Source organism: Neophocaena asiaeorientalis, unplaced genomic scaffold (genome assembly GCF_003031525.2).
Source record: "Neophocaena asiaeorientalis asiaeorientalis breed wild unplaced genomic scaffold, Neophocaena_asiaeorientalis_V1.1 scaffold29, whole genome shotgun sequence".
In the NCBI taxonomy this organism is placed as follows: Eukaryota; Metazoa; Chordata; class Mammalia; order Artiodactyla; family Phocoenidae; genus Neophocaena; species Neophocaena asiaeorientalis.
In genome coordinates, this window is record NW_020174423.1 from 4958413 (window position 1) to 4976357 (window position 17945).

At 43.3% G+C, this 17945-nt stretch overlaps 1 protein-coding gene across 5 annotated transcripts in view; it reads right to left on the minus strand.

The window, feature by feature from the left end:
- MTDH (metadherin) overlaps positions 1–12836 on the minus strand; it is a 63989-nt gene extending 51153 nt beyond the window's left edge. For 2 of the 5 annotated variants that reach the window (XM_024756542.1, XM_024756541.1), the window contains exon 1: positions 12110–12836. In XM_024756542.1, coding sequence (XP_024612310.1) covers positions 12110–12490 — 381 coding nt within the window. In that variant the 5' untranslated portion in view covers positions 12491–12836. The remainder of the gene's footprint in view (positions 1–12109) is intronic. The other 3 variants (XM_024756544.1, XM_024756543.1, XM_024756540.1) reach the window with 2 other exon arrangements.
- Positions 12837–17945: the final 5109 nt, after the last annotated feature.

Here is a 17945-nt window from a genome sequence, read left to right on the forward strand (position 1 = left end):
CAGATTACTTATTACAGCGGAGCTATAGTAACAAAAACAATATGAATGTTCAAAGTTTTTCTAATGTGACATTACCTGCATTTGTGCAAAATTATCAGGGATATGCAGTTGGAAAGAGAAAACATTAATATTCCAAAACCCAATCTGCAGGCTTCCCAAAGATTTATGGCAGAAAAATCCAAACAAAAGCTGTCTTTTAGCTGATTAAATTCCTAATTAACTCAAATTTAATATGCTGAGTCTTAAGCAACTTGTTAAAGTCAGACAGTTAATGTTGAAACCAAGTGTCCTCACTCTTGGTTTGGTTTTCTTTCCTCTGGGCTGTTTTGCCACTTTAATGCTGTCTCTTCTCATTTCTCTGTGTTTATGTATATAGGGGGGGCAGGGAGGGGTAGAGGAGACAATGCATTGAGAAAGGTCAGAAACCCCAGAAAGGAATTTGGGCTTAGAGCCATATCCACACCAGGAATATAAAACTTTATTTAATTCTACTTTCCCATATCACCATCTTACTTGTCAGTTCTCGTATGCCATTTCTTATTTCAGACTAGTCAAACTTACTTTTTCTGATTTTCTGGGGTCGTCCTCACCTTTCCATGTAAGCTTTACTCCAACTGACCAATCTTACAGCTCTAAGTCCACAGTTTCCCTCTCTTCACGTGGCAGCTCACAAGCCTCACATCTATGAAACTTCATTTAACTAATCCCTTCAGCAAACTATCATAGTCACTTATATGATACCTCCATTTTACTCATGTAAATGACTAAATTGAGTCATTTAAATTTATATACTAACTGTAAAAAGGTGAAATTAAGTGGTTAAAAACTATCTTAAAAACCGCTAAAAAGTTCAATGCAATTCCTTTGAGACAACTGCAAACAATGCTGATAGAGCCTCCCAAATGAAAGATGAAAAAATCTTTCCTTCTGGACAAATACAAAGTCTGAAGTCCTCAATCAATGACCAGCAGAGGAACACTCAGTCTCCATTTCATAGGCTCTGCAATGATCAGCAAGCCAAAGGTGGTCCCACATTCCAACCTGTGCCAATTTTACTTCCTTCTTTGCAACAACTTATGTAGTGGCTAGAACTGCAGTTCTGGCCTATGCAGATTTCCCAATTTTCCACTAACTTTTGGGCTTTATATAGGTCTCATAACTATTGGGGTTCCGTAAGTCACCAACAGCTCCCCACAAATGCCTGACACCATGAAATAATAAGCCCCCTATCCCAAGGGAAAAGTCAACAGCATTCTCAGGTAGCAGGAAAAGAGGATACACTTTGATGGTTGTGCCTCTCCTACCTATCAACAGTACTAATCTGATCTCTACTAGCTGGTCAAGGAAGCCTTGTCCTGGTAAAGCATTAACCACATTTAAATTAGCAAATCCCTAAATGGAAGCATATTATGTAGATCTGCTCACATGAAAATAACTAATCGCAAACTAACACTTCAAATCCAATATGACTTCCATGCTGGGTTTTACATGAAAGTATCTTCTCTGATCATAGAGACTTTATAATATATATGGTGCTGTTTCTACAGGTTAGAATTACATGGGCCTCTTGCTGTACCCCGGTTTAAAATTCTCTGGAAAATTCTGAGGTGTTCCCCTCCAGGGCCAACCAAAGTTAATTTTATATATAGCATGCAATCTATATTTTAAATTAGACCACCCCAAAATGTCCTTCAAATTTGGTGAAAATCAACCAGTAACAGAAAAATGATATAATCATTCCTTACATGGATAAACTTGTAGATAATGCCATGTCAGCCTTGTTATTAAACATTCCCTCAACTCCCATCCCAGATCCTTTTAAAAAATACATTCACAAAAGAACGTGTGTGTAATGTGTTGGGAGGGTGATAAGGCAGAATGAAGACACCTAGCTGACAATCAGGAAAATAAAATGGAGGAGGGGGCCACACAGCAGGGGAACAGGGTCTTATTTGATAACTACTCAAGGAAATAAAATTCTTCACGTTAGTCAATCTCCAATTTACTAATTCCATAAACATTTATTAATTAATTAAGTACAAGGCACCACACAGGGACCTCAGGGACAAGGACATATGAAAGGAATCTGCCCTCTGAGAGTTTTAAGGTTCAGAATAATAAGATATGCTTAATAATAGACTTCTACTCCATTTGAGTGGCCTTTATATATCTGTTAAACTGATTCTAAATTGCAGAAGAATCTATAGCTAAGGTAAGCATATACAAGGTTTAACATTTGACACTTCTAAAATGAAAGCATTTAGAATCCTATTTCCACTTAGTTATATAAATTTTATTTTTAGCCACGAAATGTAAAAACCATGACTTCAAATTACTTGGAAACGTCTTAAGTTTATTTATTTATTTTCTAATTTTTTAAAAAAAATTTATTTTAGGGGCTTCCCTGGTGGCGCAGTGGTTGAGAGTCCACCTGCTGATGCAGGGGACACGGGTTCGTGTCCCAGTCCGGGAGGATCCCACATGCCGTGGAGCAGCTGGGCCCATGAGCCATGGCCACTGAGCCTGCGTGTCTGGAGCCTGTGCTCCGCAATGGTAGAGGCCACAGCGGTGAGGGGCCCGCGTACCGCAAAAAAAAAAAAAAAAATTATTTTATTTAGTTTTGGCTGTATTGGGTCTTCATTGCTGCGCGTGGGCTTTCTCTAGTTGCAGCAAGTGGGGGCTACTCTTTGTTGCAGTGTGTGGGCTTCTCACTGCAGTGGCTTCTCTTGTTGCGGAGCATGGGCTCTAGGTGCCTGGGCTTCAGCAGTTGTGGCACATGGGCTCAGTAGTTGTGGCTCACGGGCTCAGCAGTTGTGGCTTGTGGGCTCAGCAGTTGTGGCTCGTGGGCTCAACAGCTGTGGCCTGTGAGCTCTAGAGCACAGGCTCAGTAGTTGTGGCATATGAGCTTAGTTGCTCTGCGAAATGTGGGATCTTCCCGAACCCATGTTCCCTGCACTGACAGGTGGATTCTTAACCACCGCACCACCAGGGAAGGCCACTTCTTAAGTTTAGAAACTAGAAGGGCAGTCTACTAACTACCAAAAAAAAAAGTGAAATATGAAAAGACTACGGGCTTTGGAATGGACAACCTGGGATTAAGGCCCAACTTCCATATTTAATCACTGTGACTTTAAGCATTTTCCTTGACTTCACCCTCAACTTCATCTGTAAATATGAAGAAAATACGTAACTTGTCTTATGTAACTTGTTAAAGTGACAGTAAATGAGAAAACATGTGAAAGCATACTTTACTTGCTCAAGAAACAGTTTCTTTCCTTCAATATCCTTTCCTCTCCAAAGCTATGATGGCCCATAACCTCATCCCATGTTCCAGCACTCAAGTCATTTTTCATACTAGCAAGCTCAAAATAAACGTTAAGTCCTGGTGGTCAAGAGAGCTAACAAACTGTACATGTATCCAATGGGCCCAATGCTCCAGACACAAATTCTTTTGGGAAGTTAACAGAATACAAATGATGAGTAAATGTATCCTCTCAGAGGCTAAAAATAGTCCAGGCTTGCTCTAGAGACATGTCATACTCTCTTTCTTTTTTAAAAAGCTGCTTACAGTTTCACTGTTTTCTAAAATAATTACACAATAATCATTCATATTCATTCACTCAATATCCAGTAAGTGAACTCAGTAGAGTAATATGCAGAATCCTTAAAACCTTGAAACAAAGACAAGTGAGGCACAATTCCTGCCCTTGAGAAGCTTCGACCAAAGCAAAGGAAGAACACAGGTATACAATAGCGCACACTAAAATAAAAGACAGGGCTTCCCTGGTGGCACAGTGGTTGACAGTCCGCCTGCCGATGCAAGGGACACGGGTTCGTGCCCCAGTCCGGGAGGATCCTACATGCCGCGGAGCGGCTGGGCCCGGGAGCCATGGCCGCTGAGTCTGCGCGTCTGGAGCCTGTGCTCAGCAACGGGAGAGGCCACAACTCCAGCCAGCCCCATTCCCCAGCCTCTTTAAGGAGAAGAGTATGAGTTTTGAAGGCAAGCTGAGACCACGATTGAATCCCAAATGTGTATAACCCTGGACAAGTTACTACTTCACTGGAGTCTTAATTTTCTTAGCTGGAAATTATACTGAGCATACAGGAAGCATAAGACTACATATTATGTCCATGATAAAAAAAAATAAAGGCAAGACATCATGGAAATTCAAGAGATATCATCTTTAGTTGATAGATCTAATAATTTCCAAGTATTTGCCATGTGCCAAGCACATGCATTATCTCATTTAATGGACAAGACTAAGTCTTTGTCAGTTTCTTAGTTTTAGTTGTGAAGAGTGCTGATACATATTCAAGATAGAATAATTTCTTGTCATTTATTTGAAAACACAAATTGTGTGTTTTTTCCTGCCAAATGTTGTGCACATATCAATTACGTAAACTAAACATACACATAAACTACAGCTTCAGTCACAGTAATTTACCAACTTATTTTTAAATTCACCCCCAATTTTAAACTCCTAAAAACTAAGAGGATAATCTTACAAATATGGCCTATAAATCAAATTTGCAAAATCTTCCTATATATCCTGAGTTATTTCCTTTAGGGTAAAGATCCTTGTGCCTTCTCAACAGCTAGCCAAAACTAAATCCTCTTCAGGGATTTCAAAACATCTCTTTGTTGACTGCATCAGGGATGCTCAGGGCTACTTTTATAGGTTAGAGAGATGACATTCAATACCTATCACATGGCCAAATTATTCTAAAGATGATTTCTGAAACGGTAAATACAGCTTTGGTTTTCAAGGCTTTATGTCAGATGGGTACTGAGATAAGGATTACAGGTGATACAGCAGACACATATCCATGTAATTCTTTCTCAGATCCTGATGGATGCCTTCTGGAATACTGGCATTCTGTGGAACAGTTTGAAAACCACTAGCATAGCTGGAGAGAAAAGAGTAAATTTAAAAACTGCAGAGGAATTCCCAGGTGATCCAGTGGTTAGGACTCGGCGCTTTCACTGCCAAGGGCCGGGTTCAATCCCTGGTCGGGGAACTAGGATCCCACAAGCCGTGCAGCGCGGCCAAATAAAACTGGTCAGATAACACCAACTCCTCACAGAGATCCTATGATTTTGTTTGAATAGTAATAATAGTAATAATCATTTAAAAATGTTTTCAAGGCTCTCACAACCTTGAGAAGTAGTACATTCCTCAATAAAGCCAAAGTGCAACAAAAACAAGTGTTCGGAGGGTTTATTGCTGCTCTTGGTATTTAAGATGAGCACGACTATTTAAGGTCTTTTCTGTCAGAACTATTGAAGGTCTTTTCTGCAAGGCCTCTGGCAGAAGAAAACGACAGGATGAAAAAGTCCTGTCATGTAACCAAACAAATAGAGGCAAAATTCTGGAGATTCTGTAAAGGTCATTATAATTTTCAGCAGAAACTTCTGATTCTAAAAGTAAAACTTAAAAGCAATAAAGTTGTAATTCACTGAGAAAATTAGATTTGTTCTCTGAATGCAATATAATATCCTGGAACATGCTATCAAAATGAGAGGTTAAAAAAAAATCAGAGAGGTATAATGGAAATAACAGTGAGTTCTTAGACTAGAAATCAGGATATTGTTTTGCCTTTGAAATGCCTTTGCTCTACGACCTTGAATAAGTCACTTAATCTCTCTGAAACTCAAGATTCCTTTTGGTAAAATCAGGAATGTTTGTTTTACCTATCACTCAAGATTTTTAAATCAAATGAGTATTCTTCTAAGACTTGAAACTAAGGGGACTAGTGACTTAAAGGGAAGAAGAAAACCCTGTAGATGACACGTAACTTTAGTAATACCTGGGATGACATGGCAAAACTACCACCTATGAATAAAAGATATAATTCTATTGAGAATATCTTAAAAGACAAATTTATTTAGCCCCGTAACAGTTTAGATTATTCAACTAAACAGTGAGATGTCATTTTAGATACTTCATTCAGCATTTAGTTTAACAAATAATTATCAAAGGCTGTTATATGCCAGTCACTGCTTGCTATCTCATATCAAGGCTTATAATCTAGCGGAGAGAAAAGACCCTGAGCAAAAGTAAATGAATAAGTTACTAGACAATTTACAAACTACGATAAAGGAAACACATATAAGAGGTTAACAGAAAATAAAAGGGGATGCCTATTTCAAATAGGGTGATCAGGAAAGCATTTTCTGGGAAGGTGAGTTTTAAAAGAGAGATCTAAAGGCTGATTAGAACAGTGGGGTCAAGATGGTTCCAGAAGTGTCAATAACAGCTCATGTAAAGGTACTGGGTTGTGAGAGTTTGAAGAACTGAAAAAGATTACTATAGGTGAAGGTAGCAAATGAGAAGAAACCAACTCAAAACTGCTTAGGAAAAAAAGCAGGTGTTGGGCCATATAGGAAAGAAGTTTAGATTTTAAATGCAAAAGCTACTGAAATGTTCGTTTTAGACAAGATTGTGGTTTTTTTTTTAGCGGTACACGGGCCTCTCACTGTTGTGGCCTCTCCCGTTGCGGAGAACAGGCTCCGGACGCGCAGACTCAGAGGCCATGGCTCACGGGCCCAGCCGCTCCGCAGCATGTGGGCTCTTCCCGGACCGGGGCACGAACCCGTGTCCCCTGCATCAGCAGGCGGACTCTCAACCACTGCGCCACCAGGGAAGCCCCTGTGGCTTGTTTTTAAAAAGACTCCTTACTAGGGTGTCGAGCAAGCACTGGGGGCAGCCACCAGAAGCTACTGCTGTACAAGTGAGTTAAGGTGATAATAGCTGGACTAAATATATGTTTTGGAGATAAAACTGATGGTACTTGCTGAAGGATTAGGATATGAGGTGAAGATGAGGAGGTAAGGAAAAGAGAAGAACCAAGAACAATTCTTAGATTTTTGGCTTGTATGACTGAAGGAATGGCAGAGTCATTTACCATTTATAGAAATGGGGAAGACTGGAAGAGGGCAGGGAATTATAAGCCCTGTTTCGGCGATGTTAAAGTTTTTGAGACAAACGTCAGGTTTCTAATTGAAGAAATTCAGTGTACATCTAGACATGAGGTTTTGGAGATGAGAGGAATAGTCACAGGCAAATAAACAGTTGATCACCACTATTTGAAGATTCCATATTGGAAATTTGCTTACTCACTAAAATTTATTTCTAACCCCAAAATCAATACTTGTCATTCTTGGGCATGCACAGAGCTGTGAAAAGATCTGAGTCATCCTACAAGCACATTCCCAGGCAGTGCTCTGCCTTCTTGTTTCAGCTCTCATAAAAAATATAAAATAAACATAAAAAAAGAGAGACTAACTCTAGCTGGGGAGCTAGAGAAGGCTTTATAGTAACGGCAGCAATGTAGCTGGGCCTTGAAGGATAGGTAGAAATTGGTAGAGATACAGAAAAAATAGGCCTTTTAGAAAAAATAATATGAATAAAGAGACACTGACGTCTAGCTAATGGTAATGTCTTAGGGGTAATGGTATGAGATAAATCTAAGATGGGGTTAGATCATGAAAAGGCTTGAGTGCCATGTCACTGGATCTTATTCAACAGGTGCTGAGGAACTACTGAAAAGATGTGAACTTGAAAGTCACATGATCAGAGCTGGGCTTTAAAAGATTTAGCTGGCATGAGTGCGTAGAAAGGATTGGCAACAAAGGGACTGGAAACAGGAAAACCAGTTAGGATGCTTAGGACAGCCTAAGCAAAAGGTAATAAAGTCCAAAAGCAGGGCAGTGGCAGTGAAACTGGAAAAGAAGTAATGACTACAAAAGACACAGCATACTATTAGAATGATTTATTGGCTGTAGAAAGATGGACCTTACAAAATTTTAGCCAGATGAGGCAAACACAGCCATTTTCCACTGTAAAAATGAAAAGGTGGCTCACATGGAATTTACTAGGCATGAAAAATAGGAGTATGTTGCATAAATACTTTGGTGGGACATCTTACTGTATTATGCATTCAATAATTACTTATTGACTGCCAGCACCGTGCAAGGTTATACAGTAGCAAACAAGACAAAACACTACTCTTTTATTTACTGAGCTTATAGATATTAACAATCGCACTATGGCAAATCTTTATGAAAATTCCTAAATTAATATGAAAAAAACTTGTCCACTAAAATGAGTTTTCTTTGACCGTGATCTTGGTTACCTGCTTCCAGTTGAAATTCAAAGCAACAATTGTTAAAGACCAGTTATCTGAGATCTTACATCCGTCCATATCACTGCACAGATTAAGTCAAGCAAAAAATATTTACTGAGTGCCTATTTAACACTCACAATGAACTAGATGTCATGAAAAATACATGTATGAAAACAATGATTTCCAAAAATGCCAAGAGCTAAGTCCAGTGAAAAGTGCTGCCCCCTTCATCACTCCCTTCACTTTTAACAGGGGAACGAACTGCAATTCATGCCCCCCAAAACTTATGGCAAGAAATTAGGGGATAAAAAGCAAACTGATATAAGAATTAAAAAAAAAAATGCTTATGAATAGATTTAAAAAAGCTAAACGACATCTATTCTACAAATAAAAGAAGGCAACTAGAAACAAATTTTGAAAATTCGAGTTGTAAAATTTGGAATAATTTAAGAGAAAACTAAAAAGGATGGACTGAAAGGATGAAAATAAAATATTTAAACAAATATGGAATGTCCTTTTAAAAAAATGCAGTAGTTGACATCACTGATTCCACTTGAATCAGAATTAAGTATATCTTAAAATGTTTATCAGAATGATGTAGTAATAAAAGATGGATCATAAGATTAAACATGACTCCATTTAGAAATCTCTCTTATACTATGGATCTTACGGCCCTATTGCAGGGAATGATTTTCAAACTCATAGGCAAGGGAGCTTGTTAAAAATGCAGATTCCCTGAACCCAGTTCCACAGATTCTGAATTTACAAGGTATGTAGTAGGACTCAGGAATCTACACCATTTAACAAGCATTCAAAGTAACTCTATTGCAGGGACTTCCCTGGTGCTCCAGTGGTTAAGCCTCCATGCTTCGAATGCAGGGGACGCTGGCTGGATCCCTGGTCAGGGAACTAGGATCCCACAGGCCGTGTGGCACGACCAAAAAAAACCCCAAAGTAAGTCTATTGCAAGTAGTTAGGGTTAACACGCTGCGGAATCCTGCAGTGTTTTAACTCAACTAAGATCTTCAATTTATAAACAAGATAAGCTAATCGGAGCATGGTTAAATGCCTTACTCAAATTTAGAGGTCCTAATTCCTGCCAGGCTGACAGAGTTAAGTCTTCCTCCCCTGAGCCATTGCTGTTTCTTCAGTCTCTCCCACTATCCTGCTCCTCCCCACTTTCAAAGTCAAATTCTGTGATAAGGTTTTTCCTGGCCACCTGGGCCCACACTAGGGTTTTCTGATATCTTTTTCCACAACTGGAATAAGCAGCTCCCTGGGGAAAAACTAAGCTTTTACTTTTGTATTCCCTTCACAGACATATGAATATTGTTTTCCTTTTTACTGCCTTCAATTTGCAAGCAGTATCCTGCTTTTCCCCAAGTAAATATTTAGCACAGTGCAAACCATATGAGTACTAACTAAATAAATGGAAGCTTATATTTCTTAACCCTATAAAGCAGTGTTTTTCTAACTGTGGGTCACGCCTCATAATCAAATATGAAACCAATTTAGTGGGTCACAAATATCATTAAACAAAAACAAATAGAATAGTTTGATATATGTGTGGGGGGTATCGCAATGTAAAATGTTTTCACTGTAGGTTGCAAAAACATTTGAAAGCCAGTTTTGTGCTGATGAACTTCTCCAACACAACTTTACCATTAGGTAGGCAAATACGTTTTCTCACGTGATTAACATTCAACCACTCCGTTAGTCTTCCCATTCTCCACTCCCCAAAGATAATACTGGATTTATTTATTCATCCCCCTTTCCTTAACGCAAATGAAAAGGAGAAGGAATAAGTACTAAGTTTGATAAGCATATTTCACAGCTCAAGTTCCACAGGAGCCTGTCTGTGTTCCTTCTTCAGATGGGTCATCCAAGTGTTGTGATGCACTTCGTGTGGGCTCTTGGAGCACCTGTCTCTTGACCCAAGTCTATCTGAAATTCCAGACGTCCCAAAGAGAGCTTTGAAATTTTCACATCCTGCTTCATCCACACTGGTCCTAGGCTTATTAATGTATGTGTTTTTTTCAAGATCACCTTCTTTCCTGTCTTGGAGCCAGGTTCTTTATTTCCACCATAACATTACTTTCTGGTAATCCTTGATACTCTCTACAAGTTTAAATATAATTACCTACATTCCAAGTCACTTGTATTTTCTCTTTTCCTAACCTAAGGTGGTATTCACACTGACAAAGTTGTATCCTTTTCCAGGTCTTGCATGTATCTTGCATCCTCTTAATCAGCAAATCTAATCTAGACCTAATAATGCAGTAACTGTGGCCTGTCACATCTCTACTACAACCTTATCCTTTGTACTGTAACCAACCATACTCTCATTACTTTAGCTTCAACTCAGATCTCACTTCCTCCAATAACTTGCCTAAATGCCTCCAATGCAAATAGTTTCCCACTCTCCAACCCTCATTTATACTGCTCACACCTCACACCTGTCAGTCTACAAAATTTTAGAATTATTTTTGAATCTGTCTCCTGTATTAGTTTCCATGCCTGACTTTAACTCTCACGTGTATACTTCTCAGTATCCAGCAAAAATCAGAGCGCAGGTCACACAGTATTGTACTTTATCGTACTGAAAAGGGGAAGAGCTAAATCCAGTGGCTATAAAAATAGGTTAGGAGGGCTTCCCTGGTGGCACAATGGTTGAGAATCCGCCTGCCAGGGCAGGGGACGCAGGTTCAAGCCCTGGTCTGGGAAGATCCCACATACTGGAGAGCAGCTAAGCCTGTGCGCTACGGCTGCTGAGCCTGTGCTCTAGAGCCCATGAACCACAACTACTGAGCCTATGAGCCACAACTACTAAGCCCGCATGCCACAACTACTGAAGCCCATGCACCTGGAGCCCATGCTCCACAACAGGACAAGCCACCGCAATGAGAAGCCCGTGCGCCGCAGTGAAGAGTAGCCCCCACTCGCCACAACTAGATAGCCTGTGTGAAGCAATGATGACCCAATGCAGCCAAAAATAAATAAAATAAAATAAAATAAATAGGTTAGGAGCTGCTTCTCATTTTGCACACCCTCCATACCCTGTTCAACTGCACGGTACTTTTTTTTTTGAAATTAATAAAACCATGAACGTTCCAATGGGAGAACCGTGGGGAAATGGCCATAAAGGCCGCAGAAATGAAATGCGAAGGCATGCTAAAACGGCTGTGATGCTCTCTGCATTTCCACACGTGGCCCCGTAAATCGGTGCCGGAACGCCTCGCGCAGCCTGCGCCTTTCTGCTCTGTCATCCCTTTACTCTATTTCAAAACGCCCACACCGCTCCGCCGAACTTGCCTGAGCGCTCTCTCGGGGGGCCCCGGAGCCCCGAGTACCTGAGAAAACAGACCCCCCTCTTGCCTTGCTCCAGGTCCGGCCTCTACTTGCCACAGGCACCGGAATGAGAGGGGGCCACCGTCTCCCTTCAACAGTCCCAACTAAAATGGAAGCGCGTCCAGACCTGGGTACCTTTAAGCCTCGAGTCAGCCCCGGAGTCTGCAGGCCGCCGTATCTCCCCATCTCAGTGTGACCTGAGCCAGGCTCTGCCTCCCCAGCGCGGTCTTGCCACAACTTCCCCACCGTCAGGTCCCATCAGTCTCCGCACACACATGCAGCCGACCCAGCAGGCCTCGGGGACGTTGGCATGTCGTTCCGGCGGTCAAGGTTCCCGAAAATGACCTGACCGCCGGGCGCTTCTATTTAAACATACCCCACACTGTCTAACTTCCTTCCTCTACACTCATCTTCCCCACCGGTCCCATGCTTCCTGAGTTTCCACCGTTCTCCAAGAAACGTGTCCACCGATCACCTCCTCCGCCTGGGGAGACTGCGTCCCGGCTCTCGACTAACCTCACTCTTTTCCTTTTCCATTCCCGGCTGGGGCGGCTCGCGTTTGGCCTCCCGCAAGCTCGAGGAGCTCCACGCTGGCCCCTCGCCCCTACTCTCCCGCCACTCCTCCCCTACTCACTTTGGGCTTCTCCGGCAATTTCTTCCGGTTCTTCTTCTTCTGCTCCTCGCTCCTGAGATTCTTCAGCACGCCTAGGTCGTCAGCGGCCGGGCCCGGCGCGGCCGCCGCCTCCTCCCGCTTGCGAGGCGGGCTCCTCCGCTTCTTGCGGGCGCCGGCGCAAGCCGCGGCCCAGCCGTAGCCGAGCAGGAAGAGCAGCAGGAGCCCGAGCGCGCCCATGCCCACCAGGATCACCCAGCCCGGGTACCGTTTCGGCTCCAGCCCCAGGTCGAGGCCCAACTCGGTGCGCAGAAAGCCTAGGCCGACCGAGAGCATTTCCTGCAGCCGGGCTGAGCCCTCCTCGGCCTGCTGGGCCAGCTCGTCCAGCCAGCTCCGTGTAGCCATCTTCCCTCCCGTCAGGGGCACTCGCAGAATGACGCCGAGGCGCAGAGACGCCGTGGAACAGTCAAGGGAAGCAAGGTAAGGCCAGGCCGGACCGCCTCAGGCCGAGCGCATTGCGGCCGCCCCTCGCGCCGGAGCCGGGGATCGGCCGCTGCCGCCGCCAGGAGGACAGGGGGCTCCCAGTGCCCCCCGTCAGCCTCACTCCGCCGCCGCCAGGAGGAGGGGGGCGGCGGGAGGGAGTGTCTCCAGCGGCGGCCGCTAAGCGGCGTCTCCGCGCCAGGGCCAGGCCCCGCTGTCCTCCCTCGGCGGAACAATGGCGGCTCCGGCCGCGATCCACGCAGCGAGCGTAGACTAGGAGCAGGGCAGCGGGTCACGTGGACGCCGGTGGGCGGGGCGTGGGGTGTCACGTGGGCGCGGGCGAGGCCGGGCGGGGCTGGAGTCGTTGGAGCTAGCGCGCCGCGGCTGCAGTTGGCGGTGACCCTTTCGGGCCTGGTGGCGGCGCCGAGCCTTGGGGATCGGTGACTCTGGGCGGGTGGCTGGGAGGGGTTAACCGGAGGAAGTCTTTGCGGGATGGCTGGTGGCCCGGAGCTAGGAGACGTGGCGCTTTGAATGAGTCTAGGGGAGGGGCTCTCGGCGAAGCCTGGGGGGTGCGGGGTGTGGAAGAGGGCGCAGAGCGAGGAACCGGGTCACGGGGTCTGGGTCAAAATTGCCCTAGCTGTCTCTTTTCTCCATTCTTTTTCTGGTAGTGGTGTCGGAGTGGAAGCGGCTTTTTCTCCCTGGGTCACCGGAAGCTAGATGCTTCCAGGTGGGCTCAGCCGAGTCTGAAACCGGTCACTCTTCTTTGAGCGCATAGGTTTAGTTCACAAATTGGGTTTGTCTCTTCACGGCCAACTTACCCACATTGCGTGTCTACCATTTGCCTGCCTGGCTAGGGCGCTTTTGCGTGGTTTCTCTCCTTCGCTCTTGCTCTCGCTGTTATTAGTCGCCGGAATTCAAAAGTTGGAAAGCCCGTGGGCAGTATTCTTTTCCTACTCGTTTGTAGCTTTAATAAGAAATAAGAGGCATACAGGATTGTGTTTTACATGTAGACGTAGATTCCTTGTTGCGTTTTATTTTAAGCTTTTGGGCAAGATCACAAAAGGAGTTTGCAAAATTCTGGGTTTTTTTTGCTGTGTTGACCATATCTGGGTAGCGTTAGTAAGAAATGAATTTTCAGATCTCAGTTACAAAGATGGTATTCGGGGCTGCCATAGGGTTTTCAAGTTACATTTCCCTGTAAGGAAACTGGTGTTTTATCATTAAATGATAATTAGCATGTAAGCAAGTGTCTTAAGTGAACTAAAAACAGGCTTTCTCAAACAATAGAAAGTAAATAATAAATAATTGGTAATTATTTAATTGGTAAATAATAAAAATAAACTGCTACTCTTGCGAAGCTTTATACAGACTTATAATTAAAGGTTGTGTAAATTACAAGGCCAAAACTTAGAAGATGTCATTGGAACTACTTCATCTCTAAAAGGTTCCAAATTCCACTTATATTTATGAAAGTAGATTTATCATTTTACATTTATGTTTTGGTTCCACAGACATGAAGGATGATGACTTTCCTAAGAAGTTCCACTGCCCATTCTACGTTAGCACCTGTAGATTTATGAATTAAGCTATTATACAATAATAGTAGCTGGGTTTGCCTGTTCTTTTGGCAGCCTAGCAAGTATTGATCATGTAAAATCCTGTCATCTTTCTTTTTCCGTGACTCTCCTTTGATCTTAAAAAGAAAATGTTTATTTTGGTAATACAGGTATAATCATTTTTCATATATAACTTTGTAGTCATCTTTTTAAGTTTTTTTTTTAAGAACAAAAATGGAGTTATACACTGTTTACTGTTTTGCATTTGATGTGGTCATGAACGTTCATGTCACTTGATAAAGCCCACCTGATGAAGCTCACCAGGAACATACCAGTAGCCCCACAAAGTTAGGTTTATTAACTTGCAGCAGAATGAAGTTTAGGTAAAATTTAAAGGAAGGAGTGCTTTGAAAGACAAAGCAAGCTGTGTCTAAAAGAGTTACTATCAGGCCTGGCCTAAGTAAACTCAGAATCCTAATTCCTTGGACATGGCAAAGTTAAGAGAAATATAAAACGTCATTTCTGAAACCTCTTTCCTGGAGGCAACTGGGTTGGGAATGAAGACTGCTTATTCTGAGAGTCAGAGTGACCCATGCAATGGAATACCACTCAGACATAAATACATGCAGCAACATAGGTGAATCTTCAACGTAATTACGCTGAGTGAAAGAAGGTGAGGGCTTCCCTGGTGGCGCAGTGGTTGGGAGTCCGCCTGCCGATGCAGGGGACAAAGCCAGGCAAAAAAGAGTATGTACTGTATGACTCCATTTGTATAAAACTAGAAAGTGGAAACTAATCTATAGTGACAGCAAATCAGTGGTGACTTGGGGAGGGGAGTGGGACCAAGGAGCAGTGGGAGGGAGGGGTTTAAAAGGGGCACAAGGAAACTTCGGGGAGTGATGGCTATGTTATCTTTATTATTATGGTTTTATGGGTCTGTGGGTTTTATGGGTTTATGTATGTCAAAACTTACCAAATTGTATACTTTAGATATTGTAGTTTATGTCAAATACACCTCAATAAAACAGTTCACAGAAGTTTTTTGAAAAATGACCCACGTGGATCAGCTGTGTATAGGGGTGGCATGCTCCGTGCTCGCAGATAGGATTTTTTTAAAAATGATATTTATTTATTTATTATTTGGTTGCACCTCGCGACTTGTGGAATCTTAGTTCCCTGAAACCAGGGATCGAACCCTCGCGCTCGGCAATGAAAGTACGGAGTCTTAACCACTGGACTGCCGGGGAATTCCCACTGATAGGATTTTTAACAAAGTTTTTACCAATCTATGATTTTAAGGTTTCTCAGCACTATATCCATTTATTTATTTATTTATTTTTGGCTGCATTGGGTCTTCGTTGCTGCGTGCGGGCTTTCTCTAGTTGTGGCGAGCGGGGGCTACTCTTTGTTGCGGTGCGTGGGCTTCTCATTGCAGTGGCTTCTCTTGTTGCGGAGCATAGGCTCTAGGCACACGGGCTTCAGTAGTTGTGGCTTGCGGGCTCTAGAGCGCAGGCTCAGTATTTGTGGCGCACGGGTTTAATTGCTCTGCAGCATGTGGGATCTTCCTGGACCAGGGCTTGAACCTGTGTCCCCTGCATTGTCAGTCGGATTCTTAACCACTGCACCACCAGGGAAGTCCTCAGCACTATATCCTTGATGTTAATTATCAAAAAAGTTTTCTTTTTTACAGGTTTGCATAATAAATATTCACTTATTCTATGATCTGGTTCTACTGTAATTTATTTAACATACTTTATTGTTGGATAGTTAGGTTATTTACAAGTTTTTTTGCCATTAAGTGCAATTCTGTCATGAATATGCTTGTAACTAAATAGCTTTGTGAATATCCATAGTAACTTTTTAAAATCAGTTTTATTTTATTTTTTAAAGAATTAAATAATTAATTAATTAATTTGGCTGTGCGGGTCTTAGTTGCAGCATGTGGGATCTTTCCTTGCAGTGCATGGGCTTCTCTCTAGTTGTGGCGCTCAGACCCCAGAGCACATGGGTTCAGTAGTTGCCCCACGGCATGGAGGATCTTAGTTCCCCAACCAGGGATCGAACCTGTGTCCTGTGCATTGGAAGCCGGGTTCTTAACCACCAGACAGCCAGGGAAGTCCTCATGATAAGTTCTTGAGGGTAAAATCCTGGCACTGTCATTGCCTGAGGCATAGCCCACGGTATGTGATTTAACGCTTAGTTTGGAAGTTTTAAGAGACCTGAAGAAGTTCTACCTAAGGCCTCTCACTTCATAGAAGAGAAAAAGGAAGCTTCAAAGGGTTAGGGCTCATACCACAGTGTCAGGGTGGCTGAGCTCATAGTAGAATCCAGTCTTCCCTGTTCTTGACCCCTTGGTTGCTCCTCTTCTTCATATACTCTGTGATCAATTCTTGGGATTAGTGTGTGTGTGTTTTCTCCGACTGCTGTAACAACATTCCATAGACGAGGTAGCTTAAACAACTGAAATTTAGTTTGTCACAGTTCTAGAGGCTGGAAGTTCAAGATTGGGGGCCAGCATGGTTGGGTTGTGGTAAGGGCTCTCTTCCTGGCTTGCAGATGGCCACTATCTTGCTGTGTCCTCACATGGTGGAGAGAGAGCCAGTGAGCTCTCTAGTGTCTCTTATAAAGATGCTAATCCTCTCAGATCAGGGCCTCACCCTTACGACTTCATTTAACCTTAATTGCTTCCTTAAAGACCCTATCTGCAAATATAATCATGTTGGGGTTACAGCTTCAACATATGAATTTAGAGGCGGTGGGGGGGGGGGGGGGACACAAACTTTCAGTCCATAACAATGCAGGAAACTTCCATTCAAGTAGCTTATCTTTCAGGGCTGATGAAAGAAAAATGCTGATTTGGGTCTTTAAAATGGAGGCTATTGACATTATGAACTCCTGGGTCACAGGATTATATATCTAGGAGGAGGATTTTTTTTTTTTAATTATTTTATTTTTGGCTGTGTTGGGTCTTTCTTTCTGCGCGTGGGCTTTCTCTAGTTGTGGCGAGCCGGGGCTACTCTTCATTGGAGCGCACGGGCTCTAGGCACATAGGCTTCAGTAGTTGTGGTGCGCAGGTTCAGTACTTGTGGCGCATGGGCTTAGTTGCTCCGCAGCATGTGGGATCTTCCCAGACCAGGGCTCGAACCGTGTCCCCTGCATTGGCAGGTGGCTTCTTAACAACTGCGCCACCAGGGAAGTCCTAGGAGGAGGATTTTGTAGTAAAGCAGGGAATACAGTTGAGTGTGCCAAGAATTTGGAGATATGGTCAAGAAAGGGTTACCCTCAGAATAAATTTTGTAAGAATTAGTAAATAATAAAGTTCTCTGCAGATGTATGCTAAGCTGAAAGATAGTTTATGAGTGTGTTGCTGAAAGGGCCAGGAGACTTCCAAGCCTCTTTAAAAGATTGGAGAATTTGCTAAGAACCTGGGTGGAACTAAAAACTGGTTGGGGCATGAGGGCAGGGGCCAGGGGAAGCAGAAAAGACGGTGAATATGGTAACAAATATGAAAGTTGTGGTGTATCCATTCAGTGGAATGCTGTGCAGCAATGAACATGTCCAAGGACACTCATTGCGATACCATGTATGTAAAGTTTAAAAAATAGGTTTATAGGGCTTCCCTGGTGGCGCAGTGGTTGAGGGCCCGCCTGCTGATGCAGGGGACGTGGGTTTGTGCCCCGGTCCTGGAAGATCCCACATGCCGCGGAGTGGCTGGGCCCGTGAGCCGTGGCTGCTGGGCCTGCGCGTCCGGAGCCTGTACTCCGCAGCAGGAGAGGCCACGGCAGTGAGAGGCCCGCGTACCGCAAAAAAAAAAAAAAAAAAAA